The sequence below is a fragment of the Andrographis paniculata genome, unplaced genomic scaffold (assembly GCF_009805555.1).
Source record: "Andrographis paniculata isolate CXL003 unplaced genomic scaffold, ASM980555v1 Contig95END, whole genome shotgun sequence".
NCBI lineage: Eukaryota > Viridiplantae > Streptophyta > Magnoliopsida > Lamiales > Acanthaceae > Andrographis > Andrographis paniculata.
The window spans coordinates 1,150,186-1,170,570 of NW_026137634.1; the positions used below are offsets into that span (position 1 = coordinate 1,150,186).

General features: G+C 26.1%; 2 protein-coding genes across 2 annotated transcripts; both read left to right on the forward strand.

The window, feature by feature from the left end:
• Positions 1-12,383: 12,383 nt before the first annotated feature.
• Positions 12,384-13,104, forward strand: LOC127243170 (zinc finger A20 and AN1 domain-containing stress-associated protein 1). Its single transcript, XM_051263058.1, has one exon. The coding sequence runs from the start codon at positions 12,470-12,472 to the stop codon at positions 12,983-12,985; it is 516 nt and encodes a 171-aa protein (XP_051119015.1). The 5' UTR covers positions 12,384-12,469; the 3' UTR covers positions 12,986-13,104.
• Positions 13,105-15,778: 2,674 nt separating this feature from the next.
• LOC127243231 (caltractin-like) lies at positions 15,779-19,103 on the forward strand. Its single transcript, XM_051263142.1, has 7 exons — positions 15,779-15,986; positions 17,451-17,557; positions 17,645-17,681; positions 17,762-17,789; positions 18,289-18,441; positions 18,517-18,619; positions 18,859-19,103. Exons 2-7 carry the CDS (start codon positions 17,455-17,457, stop codon positions 18,921-18,923), a joined length of 489 nt encoding a protein of 162 aa, XP_051119099.1. The 5' UTR covers positions 15,779-15,986; positions 17,451-17,454; the 3' UTR covers positions 18,924-19,103.
• Positions 19,104-20,385: the final 1,282 nt, after the last annotated feature.

The window sequence follows — 20,385 nt, forward strand, 5'->3', positions numbered from 1 at the left end:
TTGTTATGTGCTATTTGTTTATATATTGCATTTGTATTATATCTTACGTGTTGTCTATATATATTTTATGTGTTGTTAGCATTATGTCGACTATAATTAGTCAAGCACTTTAACAACAACAACATTTATATACGTTATCTCCTTCCCATAAAACCAACACATTTATCTTTTGTACGCAGATTTTTTAATATTATATTATATTGGTTTATAGTGAAAAAGACAAAAATGTCCTTATTAGATTGTGTGATATAAAAGTAATGTCATTTGTGTAATACAAAAATAGAAAATGGTATCTTTCTTATGGGACGGAGGGAGTATATATATATATATATAGTAAATACCTTTAATTGCTGCAATTTTTGGAATTTCGATGGTGAGCTGCTTGTGGTATTAAGTCAATAGTGATTATTATTACTATTGGTATTGTTGGTGGACAGAAAGTTGCACTTTATGATTCCTGGTTTGAAAAAATGGTGTTGTTGATCGATATAGCTGTGGCTTTCAACTGGGCCACTGTTCTTCTAAAATAAGTAGCTCTATTCTGCTCCTTAAATCTCACCATGTTTGTTAATGATGCAAGTTTTTGACCAAACACTCGCAATTATTCAACTTGTGAAAAATGTTGTAAGAAAAACTGGAACACTAAAGTGGATCAGAATGGAATTTTTCCCCTTTTTAATGATCTGTGAACTTAGAAGAAGAACACTGATCAGTTTTTTGTTTGATTTATTTTAGCAATTCTAATGTTAAAAGTACTACTTGTATGTTGAACAGTTAACCAGTCGAATTGAATATAATTTTATGCATTTGTATTCGTCTGTTAATATTCGCAAATAAGGTTTGTGTTTTGTTCGTTAAACAATTTTACTGTATGAGCTTGAATAAGCTTGTTTGAGCTCATTTGTTTAAGTACCGATATTTTATTTTATTTTATAGTTCATATGTAATTTTTGTATTTATTCATTTATTTTTAATTAATAATTTTATGTATATACATTATTAGTATGTTTCTTTAGAAAAATTTTGGTTTTGATTTGGTTCTAAAATAATGTATAATGAGATGTTTTATGAGATAACGAGAAACGCAAAGCTCAAATAGTAGAAATTTGGGGTTTGAAGGTTGAAGAAACAAACCCGAATTGGGAATAATATATCTGCCTCGTATGGTTCGATGGTACTTTGTTAGGTAATTTCTGAATTATTTGTTTTTAATCTCTTGACTTTTGCATGTTATTGTGTAATCTTAAAATTTCAAAATTTCACTGCAAGAAATCCTTAGATACATAATACACACAGTTCACGTCTGGTTTGACTTTTGGTTAGTTTCACAAGAAAAAGATTCGATTGATCTAATCTCATGATACTACAGGACAAATGTCTCTACACCCTTTTTCTATTCATATTTAGGGGTTTGTTCATATGATAGTTTTGGGTCGACCATTTTTTATAAATATTATTAATAAAATAATAATATAAATTTATATTAATATAATATATAATATATATATATATCTTTTGGCTGCAGATGTTGAAATATATGTTTGATGTTCGATCAAATTAGCATCATGCTAACTTAAACTGATCAACGGTTAGCTGATCTATATCCATATCTTTTATATTATCAACACAATTCTTTATATTTGATATTAAAACAAATGTATCCGGCCAAAAACACAAAATGGACAAACCCTACACGTTATTTTGGAGTTTTGTTTTACTTTTTTTTATTATGCAAAAAAGATCTACTATAAAACACATTAATTTTTCTTACAAATATTACATACAAGCCATTATTTGGAAGAAAAAAAAACTCGGAAAGAGTATATAAATATTTTTAAAAATTTTGATATTATTCATTGTCGGAAGCTAATGACCGTCTCACCTAAAAGCTCGAACTTGTTAGGGAAACTAAACCATTAGTTACATATCCCGCAAACGGGAGTCCTCAACATTCATTAAATCGGAATTTCTCCAAAAATAAATAGAGCATTAAATTAAATTGGTCTCTTATTCCATCAAACCCCGACACGATATCGATCGAAATTAACGTACGCTGGCACTACACCAAGACAATAAGTAACTCGACATGATTACATTAAAAAATAAATAAAAATAAAAATACACACACACAGATATATATATATATATATGTATGCATATATGTATGTCCTGAACAATTAATTAAGTGGTAATTGGCTTGCAGAAATTAAAGCAGCAGCATTATTTAACTTAATTTAATTAGTTTTGTGGAAGAGATTGATCATGAGAGCAATATTTTCTTGGTGAAGAAGAGAGGCCTTCTTCCTCAGCTTCTCATTCTCTTCTTTGATGCTCATGTTCTCCATGTACAGCTTCAAGTTCTTCATTTTCATCTCATTCCTATTCCTATTCCTATTCCTAACCCTAATCATCATCCCTTTCCTGTAATTAATTAATTAATTAAATATTATAATTAAACGACGCCGTATTGTATGGATATACTCATATACATACATACCTTGTGAGGGTGAGGACACGAACCCTAGCAGTGGTCTTCCGAGGGAAGAAGAAGAATTGCACCTGTTTCTGATGTTGGATCCATTCGTTGCACCCACCACCACACATGATCACATATATATATATATATTTTGATTGAATTGAACTGATCAATTGAATGTGGAATTATTAATTTGATGACCGAGAGAGAGATAAGAGGGGAGATGGAAACCCTTGAAGAAATTTTATTACAAAAATGGAGAGATCGATATATATATATATATATATACCCTACAAAATGGGATGTAAAATATCATGCATGTGGTGGGGTGGGTTTATTTATTTATATCTCGGGGGGTGGGGGTGGGGGTGGGGGTGGGGTTTGATTTCAATAAGTGTAATGATGAGACAGCAAGTGTGATGATTACTAAGACCTGCTACTTCTGCTTCTTCAACCCCATCTTCTAAATTCTTTCTTTCTATATGCCCATACATACATATATATATATATATATATATACAAATAGAGATATAATTTGGCATGGATCAAGAAACACAAGAAAAGTCTAATAAGAATGTGGGTATATATTGATCACTCAACCATCACCCAATGTATATGAGTAAGTGGTTCAAAGTTATACACAAACCAAACATATTTTTATTTTGGTTATTAATACTACTATATTTTATAGTCTTCGAGTATTTAAAATTTTATCTTTTAAATGAATTATTGGTGTTTTAAATGAAAAATAGGGTAAACTATATTTTTTTTTACTGTATTTACTGTCCTATCATTTTAGTATAATAATTGGAGTTTGTATATGTTTGGTTTTCCAATTATAAAATTTGACAAAAACTATCCTCTGTCATCGGAATTGTCACATTGTCACTGATTTGGTACTGACATAATAAAATCTATTAGTGCCACTTAGGCACCGATGAATTTTAGAGAGAAAAAAAAGTTAAAAATCACGTGACACTGAGAAATTCAATAAGCACCGATGAACCAACTCAGTGACAACATAGTGATTCCGGTAAAAGGAGACTATTTTTGTCAAATTTTTGCATTTGAGACCAACATATACATGAGCCAAAAGTAATTGTTTGATGAGGTGTTCAATAAGTATTATATTGAGACTCGTGGTTAAAAAAAAATATTGGGTGAACAAACTCTAAATAAATTAATAAAATAACCTATATATTTTTTTTCTCTAAAACATATTATATCTTACATCAATTTTTTAATTAAAATAATTTTTTTTGATTTTGATTTGAACTTAAAATTTTTATTTGAATTTTGATATAAATAATACTCCCTCCGTCCAATTTCTATTGTCCTAAACTATATTTGCACTATTTTTTAGGTGATTGTCTTTTTGTTATGAATTGACAAATTTTTCATTAATTGTATAGTAAAGATTAAAAATAATAAATGAATGAAGGGGGTAAAAATGTAAAATTTGTGTTTAAAAAAGGAAATAGGACAATAGTTGTTGGACGTCCCAAATAGAAAAGTAGGACATTAGTTTGTGGACGAAATGAATATTATTTTTGTATTTCTACTTAAAAATAGTATAAGCTGAATAATATTGTTTTTTATTTAAAATTTTTTTAAAAAATCAAATCCTACAACTATTTCTTTTTTAAATATCACAGTGAAAAAAAAAATCACAAGCAAATAAGATTTAATTATAGTAAAATTTCAAATTAAAATTAAAGAGGAATGCATGGTGATGAATCATGTGGGGACTGGGAAATCATTGCATGACTTAATTAATTAATTAATGCCTTGTTTGCTACTAACCCTTATTTGGCTGCTAACTATATTGATATGACATTGTGACCAAATCTTAATTAAATTATAATTGGTCAATACTAAACTTTTAATTAATTAACTCAAACTTCAAATTGGTTAATATTTACTATTCCTTTGATCTACCAAAATATATATTCATTTGGGTTAAATAAAACTTTTAATAAATATAAATTTGATTGTAACATAAAATAATATTTCGAAAAATATATGAGTGAATTAATAAAACAAAAAAAAATAATTATAGATTAAATATATAAATAGTTGTGTTATTTTTTTTAAATAAGTGCAATATTAAAATATTTTCAAAATTATTTGTTATAAATAAAAAAAAAATACATATTTTATGCAGAAAATAAAATGGGGGTTTGGACTCAAAGGCTTGTTCACCCATTCATTTTTTTTTTTCAACTTCTCAATATATATTTTATCATCTCACAAAAAATAGTATTCAATATAAAATATTATTTTTTATATTACAACATAGTTTTCTATACTCATGTTAAAATAAAAAAAAAATACTCTCTCCGTCCCAGATACCATATCCACGTTGCCGTTTCTATCCGTCCCACGTACCATATCACTTTCCTTTTTTGGAAAATGATTACACACTTTAATCTCATTTTAAATTTTAAATTTTTTTTAATTTTAATTAAATTAATTAGTTATCTTAATCTTAATTTATAATTATTTATATTATAGGATAATTATTTTTATTAATACATTTTTAATTATCTACTAATTACACCCCTCCTAAAATACCGTATCTACAGTGTAGCAGACACGGTATCTGGGACGGAGGGAGTACTAAATAAACAAACTCATAGTATATAATTTTCTATACTCACGTTAAAATAATAAAAAAAATACTAAATAAACAAAGTCATAGTATATAATTTTATATTTTAAAAGTTTGCCATTAAAATAATATTTGATAGAATTTTTATAAAATAATTTTTTTTATATAAAAATACAAACTCTAAAATGTAATTTTTTAAAAAAAAAAATGACAAGAAATATGTAAAGCCAACCAAATTTGAAGAGTTCAAAAATTAAATAATGGTAGTTTGGTACTAGTATTAAAATATTAATTTTCAATAAGGCAATAATTGGAGATTCCCAATTGTGAATTTGATTTAATTCTACTGATCCATGATTGGCCATGTAGTAGAAACACAGAAATTCATGTCACTTTTCTCACTCTTCTCTCTCTCTCTCTCTCTAAAACTGAAACCTAATTGAACTGCCAAAAATGGTGTAATAGAAAATTTCCAATATTTCAAATTTCTTTCCATGTTTGGTCATTTCTAAAAATGTCATCACACTACACAAAATTTTAATCTAAGTTACCAATCTATCTAATGAATAATTGTATATTTTCTCATCAAGAACCAAACACCTTGCCCCAATTATTAGTCTTTGTTCACACCTATATATATATATATTTGAAATTTTTGACATTTTTCATCACTATAAATTTGTTAAAAAAACTATTACATCAAATATATATATATATCTTTATTTAAAATATTACATTAAATATATATATCAAAATATCAAATCCAATATTTATATAAGTTACATAAACAATAATACTACAGTCCAGCTCTAAAAGTTTCATTTATTTTTTATGTGTTGATATTTTAATATTAATTATTATATCAGAACGTAGTATAAATTAAGAAAAATTGCAAAAAATACTTTCATTAGTATCTTATAATACTAATAGAATGACATTTTGTACAAAAAATTATACAAATATAAGTATATTTTTAATGTTAAGTACAATGACGTAATAATTACATGTGACCCTTAAAGACGAACAAAATGAGTATTTTAAATAAATAACAAGATATCAATCGGACAAGAAAACATCAAAGAAAGAAGAAATGTGATGAAGACGATAAATGTGAGTATAAAGAAAATTATTCGAGTTAATTTAGGATAAATATAATAACAGATAACTAAAAAAAATGTTTTATATTTATCATATGGTTAGAATATCAATAAATATATATACATAATAGAAAAATGCACCGTGTTATATTACAAAGAGAAATACTTTGTAGTATAAAATGAAAATATAAGGGTGTATCTATTAATTACGGATTTACAAATTTAGATCGATAGGGCATATATATCATATCATAATTCAAATTTATCATGTTAAAAGAATAAAAAATAAATAAATAATTATTTAGGGATTAAAATATAAAGATATATCCATTAAGCTTTTTATATTTGTTGATCGTATTTACAATTAATCACCTTAAAAATTGAAAAAATATATATATATAACTAATTAGTATACAAAAACTATGCTCTTAATGAAATTCTTGATTCATTAAGATAGTATGTATATTATGCGTTATACTTCCTCCGTCATTCAAATTTATACTTTTTTTTTTTGGGTTGTCATTGAAAAATATTATCGTTTCTTTTTTAAGTAAAAAATTATTATATTTTTGTATTTTTTTTTTTACTATAAAAGAAAAATGTAACAATTATTATTCATTTTTATTAAAACTTATGCCCGGTCAAATGAACACACATTTGCATGACGGAGAGAGTATTAATTTCACTTTAAGATGCTCAAACTAATTAGATTTTATAAGTTGATCTTTTCTTTAAAATAAACTTTATTCTAGAATTAATCACAATTGATTTTCTATTTGTTTGTGGACAATTCATCATAGGGAAAAAAATAGTCGAGAGGTTTTTGAGATTTTTTTTATGCTCTGAAAATTTAAAAATAAAAAATAAAATTGAACATGATATTTTTAAAAAATAAATAAGCCAAAGTATCTAAAAAATATTATGTAAGAATAGCTAATTGTAACATTATTTTTTAACAGTTGTTCATATGCTTGCATGTAGTGCCGGTCTTAGGTATGGACATAGACAGCATGATCCATTTTAAATATATATATATATATATATATATTAATACAATAATATAGTTTTTATTTTAATGAAATGTATATTACCAAAAATATTTGTAACCAAAATTTTAGAGTCCGTTGTATACATATTAATTTGCTTTAGAAATACTTTGAAATTTTGGATTAGATTAAAAATTGAATAAAATATATTTGGTGTATATAAATGAATATTTTGAATAAAACAATATTTTTAATATAATATTATTTAATTAAAGGGAAAAAATCATTTTTGGTCTCAATATAATCAAAATTCATCAATTTTTGTCATAATATAAAAATTTTATCAATTTTGGTCCAAATATAAGCGAAACTCATCATTTTTTGTCTAAATATAACCAAAACTCATATTTTTTTTTGTCATAATATAAAAATCTTATCAATTTTGGTTCCAATATAACCAAAACTTATCATTTTTTGTCTCAATATAATCAAACTTTATTATTTTTTGTCCCACCGTCAACAAACCGACGGAAAATGCTGACGTGGACTTGCAAGATTGTTCAATTTCTTCAAATATAAATATAAGGTTTAATTTCTTTTCACATCAGCATTTTGCGTCGGTTTGTTGACGGTGGGACAAAAAAAAATAAAGTTTGATTATATTAGAACAAAAAAGGATGAGTTTTGGTTATATTGAGACTAAAATTGATAAATATTTTATATTGGAACAAAAAACGATGAGTTTTTGTTATATTGGAATAAAAAATAATGAATTTTAGTTATATTGAGACCAAAATTGATGAATTTTAATTATATTGGGACAAAAAATGATTTTTTTCCCTATAATTAAATAAATATTTAATATAATATTTTTTTCAAAAAAAAAACTATTGAGTTCAACATATTTACATAAGTAAATAGAAACTAGGCTTAGTATGTTTTTTCTTCCTTTTTTTTTTTTTTTCAAAATTTTTAATGTAAATTGTTTGATTTCAATAAAAACATAGTACTTTTTTATATAAAATATTTCTACTATTTCACGCCGAAAACCATCAAAAAAAAAAAGTAAAATAAAATAAAAAAATATAAAAACACAAAAATAAGATATATCATTTATATTTGAATATAGGCCCCTGCCTGCATGCATTATTAATCTCGTAGCAATTGAGTACCTCATTTTGTATTCATCCCCAAATAAAATTAATGACAACATTGAATGAATATTGCTACAATCTTATTCATGTGGGGGCTCTTACCTTTTCTTTCTTCAAATTAAAATAAAAAATAAAAAATAATAATAATATATATTTTTATTTTTTTTCAATATATGTATGTATATTCAAATTCAATATGTAATTAATAATTTAGCATTAGGGTTTTGTGGACCATTGCAAAAGCCTGACTGGTCATCTCTATATTGATGGCCAATCAACAACCCTAAGAAATGCACACAAATTAATTCTTACATTCATCTACATATATATATATAATGCTTTACAATTTAAGATTATTGACAATATAAGCTTTCATTGTTTATGAGTTTAATTACCCATAACAACTTCAAAGATAAGTGGATTTGTATTAATAAATATACATTTTCAAACATATAAATTTTTGAAATGTTTTTAAAAATATGTACGAGTGAGGACAAATCATGCTGAAAAATAGTGTATAACAATGCGGGCGTAGAATTGTATGTTGAGTAAAATATATATATATAACATCTCATAATTTAGGAGTGCAAGTTTTTATTTTTATAATTTACGAGTTTTAATTACATGTAATAATTTTAGAGATAAAAGTATTTGTGTCAAGTTAATTTTCAAACATAATTATTTTACAAACATAAAAATATATACTAAAAGGTGTGTGTAATTTTATGTCTAAGTATATATATATATAATACCTTATAATTTAGAATTGACGATATTTGTTTTCATCTTTTACCGAGTTTACCAATAACGTAAAAAAAAAAAAAAAAAGAGTATTTGCATTGAGATAATTTTCAAATATATAACTTTTTGATTTATATATATATATATATATACAGATAAGGACAAACTGTGTCGAAAATACAGTGTATTACAATATGGGCGTGTAATTGTATGTCGAGTATATGTGCAAATGGTAAGATAATAATGGCGGATTTGAAGAGTGGGAGAGCCACTCAATAATATTCCTCTACTTATGCCTTGTTTTACTACTACAACTAATAGCTAGGTAGCCAAAAACTACTCAATTCTTGCATGAGACTTATGGAATTCTTACATATTATACATACAAACATGTATATATGTATGTATGTAAGAGAATGAGATATTTGGTGCTTTTCTTTTCGGAGTCTTGAGATGATCGAGTGTATCGCACAATGGCAACTCTCTAGGTTGATCTCATCAACAATTTGTTGACTTATATGTAATGGGAGTGAACGATCGATTTGCCTATTCGATTCAAACTTAAAATTATCTGAGTAGTAGAAAAAATATATATATATATATATATTTTAAAAAATTTTTATCGATCTTAATATACACTGTTTAAAACAAAAAGGGTTTTTATTATCTCTTGCGTTATATTTCTAATTCGATATTAATGACCTTAATATTACTAATATATCATAAATACTTTAAATTGGAAAATATTAATTATAAAGTTAATAATATGTTTTCAATTGGGGCTATAACGGATTGGCCCAATTGTCATCCTAATCAAGTGCAAATTGAGCATTCTTAGAGCCCATTTGCAAATTTGATTTTAATTAAATTATTGAGACTAATTTAAAGTGTGTTTGGTTATAGTTGGAAATTGATTTTTTTTTTAAAGTATTAATTTAAATATTTATTTAAATAATATTTTATAAAAAAAAATAATACTACATCTTTTATTAAAAATTGTAGGAAAAACACGCCATGTATTTCAGCCTGAAATAAAGAACAAACTCTTAGACCATCCACAATGCCCCACGTCACAATTTAAAAAAAAAAAAATTAAAAATGGATGGATGCTTGCTTCCCAACAATTGTTCAAATGCCTGTGTCCCAATTTATATATATATTATATATTATATGGCATGTGTCCCAATATATATATATATATATATATTGATATATATTATATATATATATTTTATTTTTGTATTTTATATTGAATTGATTATTATATTTAAATTTTATAATATTTTTACAATTCATAATATTTTGTATTATACGAGATAATACCAATATTGAATATATTTTATCAATTTAAATTTTAAAATATATAAATACAAATATTATATAATTTTATTAAACAAATCAATATTAATAAATTTAATTATTAAATAAAATATAATTATAAATTTTAAAGTAATTAAATAATATAAAATTATATTAAATAATAAATTTATTTAGTTTATAATTAAAAAATAATATATATAATATGAAAATTAAAATTTATCAAAAAATTAGGATAAGTATCTTTGTTGCAAATATAAAATAGAATAGAGTATCTCCGCTGAAGTGCCAGAGAGAAAGTGACGTGGGTAATAAAAAATAAAAAATAATGAAGATACCCAACACCGGGCATCTCCATTGCGGATGATCTTAGTGTCAGAAAAATAAAATCAAGAATTTATTGGATAATGTGATTCCATAAATTTTTTTAGTAAGATAGTATTGAAAATATATTATTATTATTATTATTATTATTATTATATGTGATTAGAGCATGATCCATAAATTAAAATATAATCAATATTTTATAAAATATTTGTTGGATGGATTATACGTTTTTGTAGGAATTGGGCATTTCAAATGGGCCGAAAGAAAAAAATGAAATAGATTGACTTTAAAACAAAATTCGAATAAATGGGTGACAGTGGGCTTGTCGTACTTTTGCTGCTAATATTTTTTTTATAGTTATTTTTTAAAATATACTTATATATTTTAATTATATTTAAAATTTTAACTTTTATATATTTTAAATTTTAATTAAATTATGTACTGAATTATTTTAATTTTAATTTATATTTATTTTTATTATACAATAATTTTTTTTTTTTTTTTTTGTTAATGTACATCTTAATTATTTATGAATTATATTTTACCTAAATTACATATTATGTTGAACAAAATACCTTAGACATGGAGTATTACGTATAATTTTATTCGAATATTTATGTTTTTATTTAAAATATTATATCGAAAAAAGTCGATACACCAAAGCCGAGTTTGATTTTGCCTATAATATGAAATATATATAATTTAATTAATCAGTAATAGATGTGTTCTCTTATACAATTTTATCAAATTGTTATTTTTTTATTAAAGAGATTTCTCTTTAACACATCAAATCAAACATAAGTATTCATATTATATTAAAAATTAATTTTATATTAAAAATTATTATATTAATATTTATTTATATTTTATTATACCGGTATTAAATTCAAAATTTTTAATATTAATTTTCAAACCAAAAGTCAAATCTCCAAACAAACACACGACTATCATACATAATTCTTTATATTTTATTTTCAAAATCTTATATTAAATATCTATCATCATTTAAAATATTACATAAAAATAAAAAAAAATAAAAAATGAGTTTGTTTATATAAAAATTTTGAAGGTAATGAGATTTTGTGGAATTTTAGAAATAATAGCAAACTAGATATTTGGTATAATATAACTGTCAATAAAATAAATATTAATTTGATATTTTTTAAAAATATATATATATAAAATCGTATAAAAATTAAAAATATGAGTTTGTTTAGATAGGGATTTTTGGAAAAAAATTTTAAAAAAATAAAAATTAGTATTTGATTTGATATTTTGTGAAAAAAATATAATTGATGTGATATTTTTTTAAAAAATGAATAGTATCAAATAAACGTGCTCCGTAAATAGAGCTATATATGTATCCATAACAGATTTTAATTTTTATTCAAGCTATTCGCAACTGACTTGGCCAAAATTTTAATCATATGCCAAAACTACCCTCCTATTACACGGGTAATAACAACACTTATTAGTGGCAATTCCGTCCTTTTGCCTTCATCAAATGGTGTGTGAATAAAGCCTCTTAATTTAATTGCCTTTAATACGAAACTTAGCGTGTCAATTAAGTCGGTCTTATTTTTTAAATTCCATTACGATCCCTATATTTAGATCAAATATAGGGGCAAAATGGTAATTTTATTGAAAAATATGCTTATAAAAAGGTCCGAGTCAAAGCGGATTGTTACCGTATCTCAATCATCTTAGCGTGCGATTTCTCGCTTTCTTCTTCCCCAAGATTTTGATAATTCCAATCGGCAATGGCATCTTCCGACGGAAATCAGATCAGCGACGGCACAGGATTGCAGCCTTCGGAGCCTTCTCTATGCGCGAACGGATGCGGATTCTTCGGCGCGGCGGCGACGATGGGGCTGTGCTCAAAGTGCTACCGAGATTTGCGAATCGAGGAAGAGACCGCGGCGTCGGCGAAAGCAGCTTTTAAGAAAATAGTCCGACCGGAATCTGGAAAATCAGACGCTTCTTCGGATGTATCGACTGGCTCGTCGTCGGCGGTTGCCGCCGCGGACGGCGGTGAATCGGCGGATCCAGCGGCGGTCAGCGAGGAGAAGAAGGCGGTGGTGAAGAATCGGTGCGGTAATTGCAACAAAAAGGTCGGCGTGCTAGGGTTTCAATGTCGGTGCGGCGGAACTTTCTGCGGCGTTCACAGGTATGCTGAGAAACACGACTGTACGTTTGATTTCAAAGCTCGTGGAAAGGAGAGCATAGCCAAAACCAATCCGGTGGTTAAGGCTGATAAAATTGAAGATAGGATCTGAAATTTATTGGTAATAGTGCAGAATTCGCTTACGTTTTGATTTATGTTGCTTTCTTTGAACATTCAAATTTATGCGTACATGATTATTTTGAAGTAGAAATTGAATCCTGACTTGATTTCCGTTTGGTGATTGTGTTTGATTTTTTGAATTCCTCTGTGAAATTGAATTGTTGTTAGACTGCTACTAGCTTTTTGGTAAAGCAATAGCTGTATTGAAGTTATTAACTTTCTAATTTATTTATTTAATACTATTTGTTCATAAAAATTCCTTATATATATATATAATTATTTACTGTTCTCGTTTATATTTTCTAAATACTAAATACTATTGAACTCTGTCACAATTATCTATTAAATCATTTGTTTGCAGTTTTAGAGTTATTGGAAGCTTTGGATAAAAAATTTTAAATTAAATATGTGTTTGTTATCAGCAAGTGTGAAATGATATACCTTTTTAAGTTAAGGGTATTATTGCCTATTCTTTATATTTCATACTACCCTCAGTCTGATTTTTCGCATGCAGTTTTAGAAATATATTAGGGGTGTGTTTGTTTGAGGGATTGGATTTTTCTTTTACTATTCATCCAATTTTTTTCCCCCAAAAACATCAAATCAAACACCTATTTTTCATTTTTTATATTATACTAAAAATCAATTTTACATTCAAACATCACATCAACACCTATGTATATCACATCATACAATTATTCAAATTCAAAATTTTTACTATTCAAATCCCAATTCAAAATCCAAACCTCCAAACAAACACACCCTAGTATTATATTAGAATATATAAAAAAATTAAATTAATCTATTGTATTATATAAAGGTAATGATATTTATATAATATATTGTAAATTAGAATGATATTTGTAATGTTAGGCAGATAACACTATTACCTAAAAAAAAAATACTTTGTTAAGGAAAAGTGAATAAATTGTTAAGGGACTGAGGGAATATTAACTACCTCATCCAGCCATATAATTATATATATTTTTTGTTATATTTGAAAGTTAATTATATATTCTCTCCCTTATTGAAATGTTACTAATTTTTTTTTTTTTTTAGTAATTGTACTACTTACTTAACATAATAAATAATCTTTCAATTTAAAATATATTATTTTTGTCTTATTTACTACAATCCAATATAATAATCACTTATAATACAAATAAAAATATATTATTTTTTAGCATTGAATAAAAATACTATTATTATTATTTTTTAATTTAGCAATTGTATTATCACTTAATATAATAAATACATTATTTTTGAACATTGAATAAAAATACTATTATTCTTGTTTTTTTATTTAGCAATTGTATCATTTAGGTAATATAATAAAATATATTTATAATTTATAATATATTATACAAATATTATTAATTTTATATTATAGAATATTAATTTGGATATTTCTGTCGTTTTATTACAAATTCATATAATAAGGAGTATTTAAATTTAAATATTTCATTTAAAATCAAATTTTCACTGCTCTTCTACAGAAGGATTTGGGCTAGAGTTTTTTTTTTTTTTAATATATTAAGTGTGAGTTTTTGTTATTTTTTTAATATAATAAGTGTGTTTGGTTTGAATTTTAATTTTATATTATTATTATTTAGTATTTGTATGATTTTTAACAATAATAATATTAAAATATTAATTAAAATTTTAGTGTCAAACCAACACCAAATAAACTCAATTCACATCCATCAACCATTTTTAAATACTACTTCGTCCATCTATTGTTTTACTCGAAACAAAAGAATATATATATCAATGATTATAAGACATAAAAAAAAAAGATATATCAAAAAATAAAAATAATTTTTTTAGTCAAAATAATTTTTTTGATATAATTTTTGTAAGTATATATAGTATATTAAATAAAAGATATATCAAAAAATAAAAATATTTTTTTTAGTCTAAATAATTTTTTTGATATAATTTTTGTAAGTATATATAAGTATATTTTTATTAGAAACTATGCAAATCAAAAATAATTTTGTTTATTTGAAATCTATTTCTTAAAAGATAGTATAATATATAATTTAACTTTTTTTATTTAAAGGATAACTCAATATATATTTATATAGTATGAAATAATTATTATACTAATAAAAATTCAAGTGTTTGTTTTGTTTGTAATTCCATGATCTGTTGAAAAATATTTTATTTAATATTTGTAAAAAATACTTCATCCGTTGTGTAAATTTATGTTCATTTGATTTTACACAAATTTTAACAAAAATATGTAAAATAGATTATTATTTTTTTGTTTATGGTAAAAAAAAGGTAAAAAATGTGAATTTTGTTTTTTTTTACTAAAAAGAAAAATAGAATAAGTTTGGATGATAAAAAAATTTAAAAAAAATTTCAACTCAACTATTTTTTTTTTTTTTTACCATTTTCGTATTTCTCATGCCAATGTATTTATTTCACACAGTAAAACTAATCATATATAATATCAAAATATCTTAATTTTTACTTAAATTATAAATATTTTATTACATATTTTCATTAAATATTAAAATACTATTATTTATTAATCTAGTAGAAAACTCAAATGCATATTTGACGGGGAGGGAGGGAGTATTAATTTCTAATTAAAATACAAATTTATATACACCCTAAAACTTTTGTTTATTCAGCCCATTTAAAGGTGGATCGCAACGGCCTATCTTGTATGACCGTTAATTCAATCGGGTCAGCCCACACTTAACGTGACCCGCCCGGCCCAAATCCAACCCAATAATTTTATACTAATATATTTATACCATACATATTTGTTATTATTATTATTATTTTAATATTTTGTGTTTTCCATCCCAAATTGCGCGTTCCTAGTCGTCATCGCCTTGTTTGTCTGCGAAATTTCCAAATTCTGAATTTCATTTCCGACCTTCTTCTTCTTCTTCTTCTCCGCCGTCGCTTCGTCCAAGACAGCTACAGAGAAGCCGTTGCCGTCATCTTATCTTTTTCTTCTTCTACAGTTTCGTTTTGTAAGTTCAATCTTCACAGTATTTTGACAATTTTCCCGTTATCGATTTTCCAACGCCGGCTGGCGGCTGCTATGGTATTTAGGGTTTGAATTGCTTGACGTTAGTTGTAATTCATTGTGTTGATTTTAGATTTGATATGATCGGTTGAAGTATGCTCCATGTGACCATAATTTTTGTTGGTTGTGTACATTCTTTTACGGGTTGTTTCTTTGTTGGAATTGGTTTTAATCTTAATACTTTCGTACTTCTTTTTTTTGTGCGATTGAAGTTACCTTTGTGACTGTCTTTATACATATTTGTTATTTGAAATGTATAAATCAAGTTCTTATCTCGGCCAACTCTTGTGTTTGGATAATTTGGATGAGCCGGTATATATTAGAGGTTAAATGGATTCAATAGATATGTCACAAATGTGCATGTTCATTTTCGAAAGCCTATTGAAATAACTCTATAGAGTTAAATGTGTGAGGACAAGATTGTGCTGAAAGACTCGGGTTTACCTATGAGGCCAATCTTCAATCCCCACACGGCCGGCTATGCGTGGTTTACGGGCCAGGGTGTTACAGTGGGTATCAGAGCCAATCTGCGATAGCCCGCAGTCGTAGACCGGACTATTGACGGGTCTAACAGTTAATATTGCATTCTAAAGCGGGGGAGGATGTGATAGCTACGGAGTTTGGTCGTTGCTTGGCCAACTCCCGTGTGTGGATGAGCCAGTATTAGGCCATCCGAAGTTGATTAGAGGTTAAATGAATTGAATAGACTATTCATATTAACAATATAATTGATCTAGAGTAATTTGAGGATGAGTGACCTTGTGAAGTCTTCCAGGGTGCTTCCAGGGTGCGCGTGAGTGAGGTCAAAAGCGCGAGGACTCGTATTGACCTGTGACGCCAATCTTCAATCTCCATGCGCGTGGCTTATGGGCCAGGGTGTCACATAGAACTATTCTAATTTCAATTCTTATTAATAAACCATTTTCATATTATTAAAAAAGAGAAGTAAATATTATGGCATCTAATGATGTAAATCACAATATTAATTTGCCTATAATCAGCACAAAATAGTCACAAAAAAATAGGCAGAGATCACATGGTTTCAATTATCAAGTTCTGTATGCACATATTTAGTGTGATGAGATCAATGGTAATATGATATGTGAGGGCAATTGTCATATGTTTCATTAATATTGTGTTAAAACACATCATATGTTGTCTGTCGTTACTTTGTGGTGCGTTGTTTGTTATTGTATCATGTGTTGCAATTCAGCACAACCATTAATATAGATATGCCATTTTAGTTTTCTGAAGTATGAATAATATCAACCCTGATAGGTATGCTATTTTATTGTGTTTAATCGATGTTCTATACCATATTGGTGATAATGAGATACTTTTTGCATCATTTAAAAACTCATTTTGTTCTTGTTGCTTTTATTTCCAAATTCCAATCAACTTTTTACAGAGGCATGACCAGGATTGATATACCTAGACGGCGTCATCAAGGTTTGACTGCCCACAAAAGACAGGAAATAAAGGAAGCATTTGAACTGTTTGATACTGATGGATCTGGTATTGAATAATTAATATGTAATGTGATATCTATCGATTATATATTTTCATTTTTAATGGGTATGTTGTCTTTGAAACCACATACAGGTACCATTGATGCCAAAGAGCTGAATGTTGCAATGAGGTGCCCCCTTTGTAAAATTTGCTTTAAAGCCATTGATTGTTCGAACACCAAGTATAATCCCAACTTGGTTTCTTTTACAGGGCTCTTGGTTTTGAAATGTCTGAAGAGGTAGTTATCCAATATGAAGACTCGAAAATTTGATTAACTTTCTGAACTGCATTTTCCTTTAATGCATTTACTGAATGAGGGGATACTATTCAATACTTCATTTTATGTTCATAGTTCACAAGATAGATCTTATTATGCTCCTTCTAGATCAAGTAATGATGTTTAGGCTTTTGATAGGAAAACCATGTGTAGAATGCCGTGACTTTTCCAGAATGTTTTACTTTTTTGTTGTGTTGCTGTTTATATTAGCTCAGAATCTGAGGTAACTGAGATGTTGAGTAGTCTTTAGTGTAGTTTATGGTGAAATAATGATTAGTGTTCATAATTAGTTAGTTGATTGTTATTTGGCCCCAAACTTTACTTTTTATTTCGCAATGAATGCCAGCTTTAATATCCGAAGAGTTTAGGAGTTTCTTGGTGTGAGATTAGTGAAATACTCCCGGAAATAATTTCTTGTTAATTGTCACATAGTTTGATCATTTTGCTCCTTTTTGTAAAGGAAATTAATCGAATGATAGCTGAAGTAGACAAAGATGGCAGTGGTTCAATCGATTTTGAGGAATTTTGTCACATGATGACTGCCAAATTCGGAGAGAGGGACACCAAGCAAGAGCTCTCGAAAGCTTTTAACATTATCGACCAAGATAAAAATGTGAGTTTGTGCTGTCATTTGCCTCAGTTCTCCGATTCATTCAGTGAGTTATTATCCTTCTTCATATGAATATAGGGAAAGATTTCTTTTGCTGATATCCAACGCATAGCGAAGGAATTGGGCGAAAACTTCACTGAAAAAGAGATACAGGACATGATTGCCGAAGCAGATCGCGACAGTAAGTATGCTATATTTAAATTAACTTCAAACTTATCAGGTAATTGTGCTTTACTACTGTTTCAAAATAAAAAATTGCTGCAAAAGTTCCATCACTTATCAAAAGAACAAGAGTCGATTATTTTGGTTTTTAAATCTTTTGATGGAAAGCAACGTTGAATATGATATTTTGGATGAAAAATAAAACCTCGACTATTTTGAACTACATTGTGCTGTGTTTATGTTTGAGAAAATGTGCAGGTGATGGCGAGGTAAATACCGAGGAATTCATGCGAATAATGAGGCGAACCTCATATGGATACTAAAGCAACTCTACGACTGTGGCCGAACTCAGAGTAATTATCTTCTACTGTTTTTTGCTCGTCGAATTATGCATTATTTTTACTCTGTGATTTCGGTTGTGTTCCCGTAAATAATATTTTGTTTTTGCATGTAAAATTAATTTTATATTTTAGAAACATTTATAGAAAATAGGTGTTTTGCTACGGTCTATAAATTTTAAAAAGTAGAATATTAATGGGGATAGTTGAATTTTATTTATTTTTTCTGTAAAAGTGTAAGATATTTTAGATATGAACTTGAATAAATAATGAGTATAGGAGCTGTATTTTAATATAAATAATAAAATGTTTTATATAAAATTTATTAGACAGTGTAATTAAAACCATGCACATAATTTTTACAGTAGAAATTGAACAATATCTTATCATAAGAATGATAATATATTTTCCTAGATTTTAATCTTTAATATATAATTATATGATAATTTTTGGATCCCTTTTAATATATATATTTAAATTATCCATTAAAAAATTGTAATCAAAATGAGATCATTTCTAAAGAGACGTTTTTCACTAAATATGCTGTAAAATACCATTCACCACAAGAATATATATATATATATATATATTAGTTTTATCTAACTTAAAATAACAATAGTACTTTATCTTTATGTATCTTTTTAATGATAATTTAATATTATTTGAATGTTCTAAAATAATAATATATAACTATTAAAAACTAGCAATATGTTTTATTATTATTATTTCCTCCATCTCAATATAATAATCTTATTTACCATTTTTGTTCTTTACAAAAACAATAGTCTTATTTCAATAAATAATCGTATAACCATAAAATTACTCATACTTTTTCATTATTATTACACAATTGTCATTACTTTTTATATTAATACACTCACAAGATAAAAAAGTCTTATCTGTACTTTTTATCAACTACCAATATAATATCAATATTCTTTAAATCTCGTGCTCAACCCAATTAAAATTATATTTATAGAACGGAGCGAGTATTATTTTTTCTTAACTAAAGTTTTTTATCCATAATCTCATGGCTATGAGATCTCACACCACCAAATTATTTTTTTAGAACAATAAACATATATATATATATTTTATAATACGAGAATTCACAGTCGCTATCCGAAAAAGTAAATAAATAAATATGCATACACTTATTTATATATAGTGTGTATAAAAACATGGGTAGGGCATGGCAAGAAGGGCCCCCTCTCCTCCTCTACTTTGGTTGGGCAAAGTAATGATTTTGAGGGCAAGAAAGTAATAGATCATGTGAAATTTCTCTATCAATCCACAAATAATGAGTGTGTTTTTTAAGTTTTATTATTGAATAACTATTCTAATTTTATCTAAAAATACATTTTTTTTATTTATAAAATATTATATTCAAACAATTATATATTTTAAAAAATAATAATCAAACACTAATAATACAACCAACTATATT